This window comes from Leptonotus elevatus, chromosome 9 (genome assembly GCF_054856555.1).
Source record: "Leptonotus elevatus isolate MCC_2025b chromosome 9, RoL_Lele_1.0, whole genome shotgun sequence".
Taxonomy (NCBI): domain Eukaryota; kingdom Metazoa; phylum Chordata; class Actinopteri; order Syngnathiformes; family Syngnathidae; genus Leptonotus; species Leptonotus elevatus.
In genome coordinates, this window is record NC_141247.1 from 24221526 (window position 1) to 24231327 (window position 9802).

Here is a 9802-nt window from a genome sequence, read left to right on the forward strand (position 1 = left end):
GCCAACAGGGGCGCACTCATGACGTGCGCCGTGGTCGTCTGGGTCCTGCTTGGCACCCCCGCTGGCTACGTGTCGGCACAAGAAGATGCAGACAAGTGAATATGTGCCCCTTTTTAATAATATATATATATATATATATATATATATATAGTATTCGCCCGAATATGCTCGTGTTTTTAAAAACGTGTTTTGAACTGTGTCATGTTTTAAAAAGATGCATATCTATCATTTTACTAATTAAAAAAAAAATATATTATTTGCAAGAATTCAACTGGTATTAAATGAGATTTTTTTAAAAAAGAAGAAGAAAATAAAATTTGTCAACCTATTAGGAGGGGGAAAAAATTGGCAGAGTCATAAATACGTGAACTGTGTGTGTAAAACAATATCTTAGCAAGTATTTGTGCATTCCTGACTTGTCATCCTTGTATCACGCGTGTGCAGGACTACCACTGGTGGTGGCGTTCCTTCCTGACAAGCGGCTTCACAGCGGTTTATCTCTTCATATACGCCGTTCACTATTTCTTCTGCAAGCTGCAAATCATTGGCGCGGCCAGCACCTTCCTCTTTCCTTTGGATACAACATGATCATGGTCTTCATCTTCTTCCTTTTCACAGGTGAGCGACTTCCCACACATGAAACTATTATTCTGATGTTATTAAGCCATGGCACAACTGATCCTTTCTGATTTTAAAATACAACACCAGGAAGTCGTTCTGAGCTTGGGCCACTACCCTGCGTGTTTGAGATGTTTCCTTCCTCCAACACACCTGATTCACATGATCAGCTCATCAGAGCTCTACAGAAGCCCGGACCGGAGTTGCCCACCCCTGCACTAGCATCACTCCCAAAAAAACAAAAAACGTTCCAACTGTTGACATTATCTTTAAACGGTGCTGCAAATCATGAGGGATGACGAGATTAAAAAATATTATCAGTGGGGAATAATCCAAGCAAAACATGCTCATTTTCTCTTCTTGCTTCCACTTTGCAGCTCAATAATCCTAATCTTCACCATTTTCCAATGTCATATTTTAGTCTTTTTCATTTCCTCAACTTTGATCTCAACCTAATTCACGCTTAGATAGCAAAACTCACAGAAACAAAGATTGAAGCGATACACATTCTTTTGGGTTAAGTTTGTGTCGCATAAATATATTTTTAGCTGTAAGGAACCAAAAGTTTGTTAAAGGAATAAATGAATAAAAAAAGAAAAATATATATTATTAAAAATTCAGGGCGTCAGTCGATTAAAATGTACAATAAAAAAATTCTAGGTTTCTTACAATTGTTAGCAAAAGTGGAAACAAATTTAAACTAATAGAAATAGTTAAAATGAATTTTTGACGTCTATAGCCGTCAATGGCAGTGAATGAGTTAAGAAACAAAGCAAATGAAAATGTATCATTTTGATGTTTTTTTTTAATGATGTTTTTGTATATAAAAGCACATGTAACACTTAACCATGAATATAATCCACTCTTGTTCAACAGACATTTTCTGGTGATACTGGAAGTAATACAAAATCACACACACACACAAAAGTTTAAAGTCACATAAAAAAAAAAAGCAACAGCACTTAATGTTGTCATCAATTATGCAGGCGTACAATGAAATAATCCTGAATGAGCGGCTGACAAAAAAATTGCTCGCCTTAAAAGCTGCTCATCAGTTGTCGCTAAACACTGCGTAACTTATCATACCTCAACTATTACAATTACTTGGTCCTTTTAAAGCTGCTTTACATATTAAGAATGCGTTTTGTAAGGTTGGGGTTGCAAATACTGTTGTAAATTATTCAGGCAGTAAAAGTGCAACAGTCCCTTGTCAGGTTTTGAGGGGTCAGCTAACTTTAACTTCAGCAGATTTTGTGCCTGATGTTAGTTGAAATGAACAGCCAGCAACCGTGCGTTGACCTCAATACTTCAGAAATATTGCAATAACACAGAAGTCTTTCTTTAAAATGTCACATTTGTTACCAAATTGACACTGCAATCTCTATTGTACAGTCCCTTGTCTTTATTGACAGGTGCAATCAATCACCATCTATGTTTGGAAAAATTGCTTGTTAATTTTGCAATGACGTGAAAATCTTCACCCGCTCAAGCAGATTTATTCCAAACACGAGCATTAGTACAAACACTCACTGTATCCAAAACACACCCTGAGTCGACTGGCTGGAAGCGAATTTGCTCCCGCTAAAATATTAACCACGACGGAATCGACGAGCAGGATGGCCTCCAGATTTCAAAATGTCCAATATCATTTACCAAACAACAGCAAACATTGACATTTGTGCAGAGCCACAATCGGCCTAAAAGCAATCACAGTACGTTTTTAACGTCTTAACTAATTTCAATAATGAATCAAGCTACAGATCCATTCCTTATTGGATGTTGTTCCATTTTAGCCTACGTCACAATAATGGAGTCTGACTGCATACGGAAGAACATACAAAACAATCTGCCATCCTAAATATTGAACAGGGTTAAATTGACCATCTCTGAGCAGAACGCAAATGATCCGCACCACTTAATAATCGTTCAGGATAAACTTTTAGAGAAATCTTTTTACACATGAACGCACAAAAAGTTTGGGCTTTCTGGTGACATTTCGGAATGGACCTAAAATGCACACGGAATTTTACAGGTTAACTTAATTGTATCTTCTCTAAACTAACTGAGCTGAATGGCAGAATTGACAATCAACACATTTCCAAGGATGTCCACTTCTATGCCTTTCTGTGACCCTTCCAGTCTCTCTCTTGCAACCTGCTACGTTCAGCAGCCACGTTCTGAAAACATTCAGTTTGAATTCTCACAAGCTTTGCTTTCAAAAGTTTACAAAAGGTCAAATTTTGGATTCACCCGTAAAATTATACAGCAATCCCCCCTTCCATTGTCATACATAAATACCCTATTTAAATACATCCTAAACATGTTTTAACAGCATTTACAGCACTTTTTTTTTTAAAGGCCTTTAAACACACTTTAAAAATAATACACATTTTAAAACAAAATACATTTAGAGAGAGCAAGAGCAAATAACACAACTATTGCACAGTGTTTCCTCTAAGAGGATTTATTTTCACATTGTTATATGTATTTGTGGGGATCTATTTTGTTTCTGATTTGGGGGGACGGAACTACAGTGTTGTAAATGAGCGCGAGTGGCGGAAGGATACATTGTAAAAGAAACAGCATTCGGAGAGGGAATAGCTCCAGCACAACTTTATTGCAGTCCAGTCAACACAACCTGTCGGAATGTATCCTTCCGCCACTCGCGCTCATTTACAACACTGTAGTTCCGTCCCCCCAAATCAGAAACAAAATAGATCCCCACAAATACATATAATATAACAATGTGAAAATAAATCATCTTACATAATCATCTCACAATATACATCAATAATCATGCCCAAAGTTATGCATTTGAAAATGAATGTAGAGCAGTTGCTTTCTGTAGGTGTAAAAAGACGGATTTCAGTGGATGACATTCAATTATTTTCAACAAAAAACTAGGCTGCACTGAAATACTCCGTTTTGTTCTTCATCTTTCTGATTTACACCGTCTCAAACTAAATTAATTTGGCGCCACCTAGATGGCGATCATGGAATTACAACCAATGTAAACAAGAGTCAGCCCGAAGAAAGAGGAGTTATTAACTGTACAAAAAAAATAGCAGGACGGCGAACGTGGAAATTACAATGGAGGTGTGTTTACTGAAATCCGTTTTAGGCTCAGCCTAAAAATTCACCTGAAAGCCAAATAATCCGTAAAATTGTGTGAGTTTGTCCCACCATTTGACCTCTATGTACTCTGTTTGCCGTGGACGGCGGGCTCCTGGTCGGAGCTGACGCTGGTCATGGTGGTCTCCTTGCGGCTGTCCCTGGATCTCCTCTCGAAGGTGGGCGATGACGACGTGGTGCACTCCTCCCACGTCTGCAGCGGAAAGACCCTGGCAGCCAGGCTGGGCAGATGAGGGTTGGCCCCGGCGCGGCCTTCCCCCGCCGCGGCGAGGCAGGTCTCGGCGGCCGAGCTCCGGCCCTGCTTGCAGAACATCCCGCAGAGCAAAGCGAGGAATTCCTTCCTCACGCTGCGGTGCATGTAGCCGTAGATGTATGGATGCAGGCAGCACTGCAGGAAGAAGAGCACCAAGGCCAGAGAGGACAGCCAGGCGGGGACGTCCGCCCTGGCGCTCATGGAGATGGTGTTCAGTACGCTGTAAGGTCCCATACTGAGGACGTAAGACGCCATGATCACAAAGACGACGCGCGCGGCCTTGCAGTGGTAGTGGAAGCGTCGGTGCCTCACCCGGGTGGGGCACCCCTTTCCCGACGAGGGGCCGTCCGGCGAACTGGCCTGCCGGGGCGGCGAGCCCATCTGTCCCGGGAAGTCCTGAGGGCGGGGCTGGGAGTAGGATCGCGTCTGTATGGGGTGCACCAGGGCGTTCTGCCTCCGGGCCGCCCGGAATACCATCCAGTAGCACCCGAGCATGACCAGAACCGGCAGCCAGAAGGAGAAGGTGGCGACGACCAGCGAGTAGGACAAGCTGTAGGACCAAACCACCGAGCACATCTTGTGATGGCGGTTGAAGTCGATGGAGCCCCAGCCGTACAGGGGCGGCGTGCTCTGCAGGAAGCTGAGCACCCAGGTGCAGATGATCAGGTTGGTGCCCAGGTGGGGCGTCATCCGGGTGGGGTAGGACAAAGGGTGGATGATGGCCAGGTAGCGGTCCACGGAGACAACGATGATGGTGTTGACGCCGGCAAACGCGAAGAGATGCATGAGCACCACCAGCGCCTGGCACAGTCGGGCGTCCAGGGGCCAAACCCCCGGCACGGTGGCCGCGATGGCGAAGGGCATGACCAGGACGGTCTGGAGAAGGTCGGCCAACAGCAGGTTGAGGACGAAGCGGTTGGCCACGTGCAGGAGCTGAGGCTTCCTCTGGAAAACCAGCAGCACCACCACATTGCCGAACAAGGACACGCAAACGATCACGGATATAAGCGCGATCTTGAGAACGCTGTTGGCCATCGAGCCCCACGCCGGAACGCTACCGGGAAAGCCGGAAGCCAAATCCCAGGGGGCGTCGGTTACATTGAGGCTAAAGGCGGGCGCCTGAGAGCTTGGCATCGTTGTCTGCCGCGTCCTGTCAGTTCATCGTGAATATCGACGGGACATTTCGGTTCCAGACAAACGCAGCTTTTCGGATTTGATGCCGGGATGTAGACTTTTTGGCTTCTCAGTTTGCATGCTGACCTCTCGTCAGACACTTCCTCTCACTCGGCAAAAACATGTCACGTTAGCAAAAAGCTGAAGGTGCCATCTGGCCATTGTTTTGGTTCGTTTGTTCGCTTACAAACATTTGAAATTGACGTCACTTGCTCCCCGTACAGACGATGCAAACTGTCGAGGAAATGTCGACATACGATTGCGTGAACGAAACAACCAAAACGATAACAGGCGATTGTTGCAGCGTTGATGCTTATGACCGCATTACTGTAAAACCAACATCCAATAAGTCACATCGCCATCTACTGGCCTGGCATGCGTATTTCAGCATTTTCGTCAACGCTTATCCAGGTTATTTTTTTTTTTTTTTTTTACTTGGTTGTTATGTAAACAAAAATTGCACTTCAGCGTGATTAGGGTCTCGACTGCCGCTATTCCTGTGACTGTCGAGCAATCTTGGATGATTTCGCTTCTCCCTTTCAAAGTCGACAACAACCAGATTTGGCCTCTTCATAGGAAGTCTAAAAATGTAGTTTGAACGTTGGTTCAACAAAGTAGAGCCAGTGGATATGAGACTAATCCACGGCAAAGCGTCTCAGGATGAGGTCCAGATGCAAAGGTCTTCTCGTAGCAAATGTTCTCTTTCTCACCCAAAGACAGCAGGAACCAGCGGTGTATTAAAAGAAAAATGTTTGAATTCAACGCTCTAGATCCATAGGATGTAAAAATAGGCCATTGTGTAGCTTCCAGAGGCAAAGGCCTTCTCGTATAGCTCACATACAACACCAAAAAAATCACAGATTACATTTTTTTCAGTTTTTTCGTTTTTGTAATTAAAAAAAAAATAATCCATGTATGAAACTACATGTTTTGCCTGAATCCCTAAAACTGTACTTATGTGTCTGATCGTCACTCCTGTGATTGACAGGTAATCAGTCCTGGGCGATCCCGCCTCTTTCTCGTCCCAAAATCAGCAGGAACCAGCCGTGTACGTGTTTGACGACCAGTTCAAGCAATGTACATCCATTTCATCCATGTTGCAGCATCCAGATGTCAAGGGGGGCCTTCGTGTAGCTCACATCTGCAGCAGCGCGCACGCGAACGTCCACAATGGACGCTCCAGCACACACACAGGAGCGAACATCGGTGAGCTGGCGGGTGTACTAAAAAAAAAAAAAAAGAAGAGCGTCTTTATCCGCTCAAAAAAAATGACGGTGGAGCAGTCGGTACGGGCGAGGTGGCTCGGTTCTCATCATTCCTCCCCCCCCCACCGAACTCCTCTCGCAACCTCCCCCGCCTCCATTTCGGGGCTCCGGTCGATGGCAGCGAGCAGATGCCGCGCGTCTTCACCGCCGCGGGGGGTCTCTCATCCAGACGAGCACATCCTTCCTCTTTCGGATTTCACGCCTCATCAAATATTTAAGATGGGATCCGCTTTGCCGACTTAACCGTCCGCTCGTGTCGCCGAGGTGTCACACATGCACGGGCGAGGACACCTGCATGGTGCGAGGACCGGCTGGAAATTTGTCACCAGCCCCCTCCCCAGTCATACAACATCCGCCCCCTCCTTTTTTCATGTGTATGTGTGTGTGTGTGTGTGTGTGCGTGTGTGCTAGCACGCACCATGTCTCACACGTCATCTTGCTTTTTTTTTTTTCAATGATTGAATTTGTTCTCCTCATTGTGCAGCAAAAACATTATATTTTAGGGATCATTCAATTGGAACTTCGAATGTCCAATAATACACAATATATAGAATCACGCACTCAAATTATGGCTGTCCTGAGACAAAAAGTCAATCTATTATATACGTCGTAAAAGTGATTCATATGATTTGAACTTGAAATGAGCTTATTTGGGGTCTTCCTTGACGTTATTCTACAGGTAGAGAAGACCAAAGGTAAGCCTTCTCTTCTATTTTTCATACCCTTTTTTTATTGCTTTCACCTGTTTCTCATATGACCAAGAAAAACATTAAGTTCAGTTTAGTTTATTGCTAACGTTGCTGTAGCATAGCAGCTAACACAGCTAGCATGTACTTTTGAGCCAAAATGCTAACATCAGGCTTCATGAGTGACACTCAAGTTAGACTTCAAATGAAATGCAACTTTCTTTATTTGATTCAAAAATGATTCCATTGGCAATATGGTTTGCATTAGACCCACACTGTTTGTGAGGTGGTGCTCGAGTATTTCTCACTTGGCAAATAAAATAAACCAAATAGCTTGTTTTGGTGCCTAAATTGACCTCCAGTTCTGGAATACCCTCCTGTATATAATTTATTATTGTGAAAAATTTCTCCTCCATTAAGCCACCCAGATTGAATGACTTAATCAGTCGTGCTCTTGATCTAAAACAGGACGACTGGCTGTCAGGGCAACGCGGTCTGAATAGCACTCCAGTGATTATATAAAGAGTAGGGGTCCAAGAACCTACTGAAACATCAACATCTTAAATCTTTTACTTTATGTAATGCCAAATGGCTCCTTGTGCTGTATACTGATGGTTTGTTTTCTTTTAATTTCTAGAACCCTCAGAGGAAGCTAAAAACAAGCCCTCACAAACTAGGCTATAATAGTCAACATTTGTTTGACGCGGACGTTTTGGCAATGGGATTGCAGTGAAGCCATACCAAGACAAAGCCAAATGGGTAAGCAGAGCTGCAGTGTAAGTACAGATTAGCATTGGCTAATAACGAATATATGTTGACACGGGAGTGGAAGGTTCTGCATTTGTGAATAGCCACAGTTCTGACTGGTATATTTAATGCGCTTTGCTGGGAGTGAGTGAAAATTCAATTGATGCTTTTACATTTTTGTCTCCCTTTTCTTATTTGGTCATACTAAAAAAAAAAGAAGACTTTCAGTATGGCCTTCGGAGGATATTTTCAAGGGCGTCATCTTAAAATTAATTGACAATAACAAAGTCAGCTAATTTTGTCCAACAATAAAGTAAGAAAGAAAATTCCTTAGCATCATTTGTTTGGGTTTTACAAGCCTAGAATTGTATTTTTTTACTCTCAGTATGGAGGATATTGTTCACTTTTGGTCCATTTTTGCACTCTAATGAAATGACTTTGAAGCTCAACGCATACCCTGAAAGGGTATTTAATATCGCGCAGCGCATACTAACAACTCAAATAGGTTGCATGCCGAACAAATACAAATATGAAATAACAATGAGCTTGAATGAATCATTTGTTGTATCAATCCACCATTTGCAGTCCATATCTAAATGACATGTTGTTCCATCCACTCATCAAGGACTTTGTAATGAGCTGTTTTATCCGAAGGCCTTTTGATGTGATGCATTCACTAGATTTGCAAATGACACGAAACAAAGGAGCCAGTCCTGCTCTTTTTGCTCTATTATGTGCACTAGTAGCATGCTTCAAAGGGACCTGGCGTAGAAACGCTCTTATTGAGCTGCCTGGTACAAACACGCTCGCGTGGCATTCCTCATTTCCTGCCACTCACTGACACCTATTGGTCAACACAATGAAACACAGGCTTTGTCGCGGCGCTTGCATTGCATAAGCACACAAAAATCATAATTCAAATGAAATGCATTACGCTTATGCCAATGTTCAAAGTCTGCCTTTAAAAACTTAACACTCTGTTTTCAGATGTTGGGCTTTTACAAGCAGTTTTGTAACTAGGCTAAGTGTTTCAAAGAAGGGTTTCGAATGTAGGTTTCGAGACAAGATTAGGATTTCAAACTCGACTTTCACAGCAAAAGTTAGGGTTTCAAATTGGATCCGACTGATATAATTATTTTTTTTAGGCCAATGGCGATTCCAGTGCTTAGAATATAATTCTGATCGGCTGATTAATTAAGAGATATATAATGAATAAAATAATGGTCCCCTGAGGCTTATAAAAGTAAAGATAAGAATGTCATACAGAAATTTGTTGTATTTATTTAACATTGCAACAGAGAGAAAAATACCACCACAAAAAGTAGCCAATTTCTTGCCCTTTTTTTGGGGGTGGGGGGGGGGGTCGTGTCATTATCTTTTGTCTTCTGTTGTAATGTGTAATATGAACAAAAAAATCCATTCAAATGGGCCTCTTTTTTTTTTGGTGCCTATTTTAGCTTATTTTGTCAAGGCTCACCCGTTTTTTTTTTGTTTTGGTACATTTGCAAGGGAAGCCTGTGAGCGTTGCGATGGTAATTTCAGTCAACAGCAGGTGGCAGTACAGGACAAAATGGCTGCCCCCTCAGATGGCTCAAATTGGTTGTTTATTTTGCTGCTTAATTCATATGTCACAATTGCATTTAGAATACTGTGTCTAAACTAGTAGTGGGAGCACATAGTACATATTCTGCAAAAAAAAAAAAAATAATTGGACGTGACTTGCACTTTAATTCACATTAGAATTTCCCGTGATGCACGTACTGTGTTAATAGTGAGTGGTGGGAAAATAAATGAACTTGACCTGAAGCTGACCTGAAAATAGAAGCCTTTGCTTCTGGTTGATGTCCTCCTGTCTGTCAGTGAGAAGTGGGTCAACCTCGTGGACACACACACACACATATGATGGCGGTGCATGCAGCAAAGGGAGA

The 9802-nt window shown here is 42.8% G+C and overlaps 1 protein-coding gene across 1 annotated transcript; it reads right to left on the reverse strand.

The window, feature by feature from the left end:
- Positions 1 to 3357: 3357 nt before the first annotated feature.
- gpr101 (G protein-coupled receptor 101) lies at positions 3358 to 6792 on the reverse strand. The gene has a single exon (XM_086084139.1). It carries the CDS (start codon positions 5135 to 5137, stop codon positions 3812 to 3814), a length of 1326 nt encoding a protein of 441 aa, XP_085940265.1. The 5' UTR covers positions 5138 to 6792; the 3' UTR covers positions 3358 to 3811.
- Between the last annotated feature and the right edge of the window lie 3010 nt (positions 6793 to 9802).

Bases quoted from the DNA above. Each gene is read 5' to 3' on its own strand.
- gpr101 (XM_086084139.1), bottom strand. From the start codon at position 5,137: ATGCCAAGCTCTCAGGCGCCCGCCTTTAGCCTCAATGTAACCGACGCC.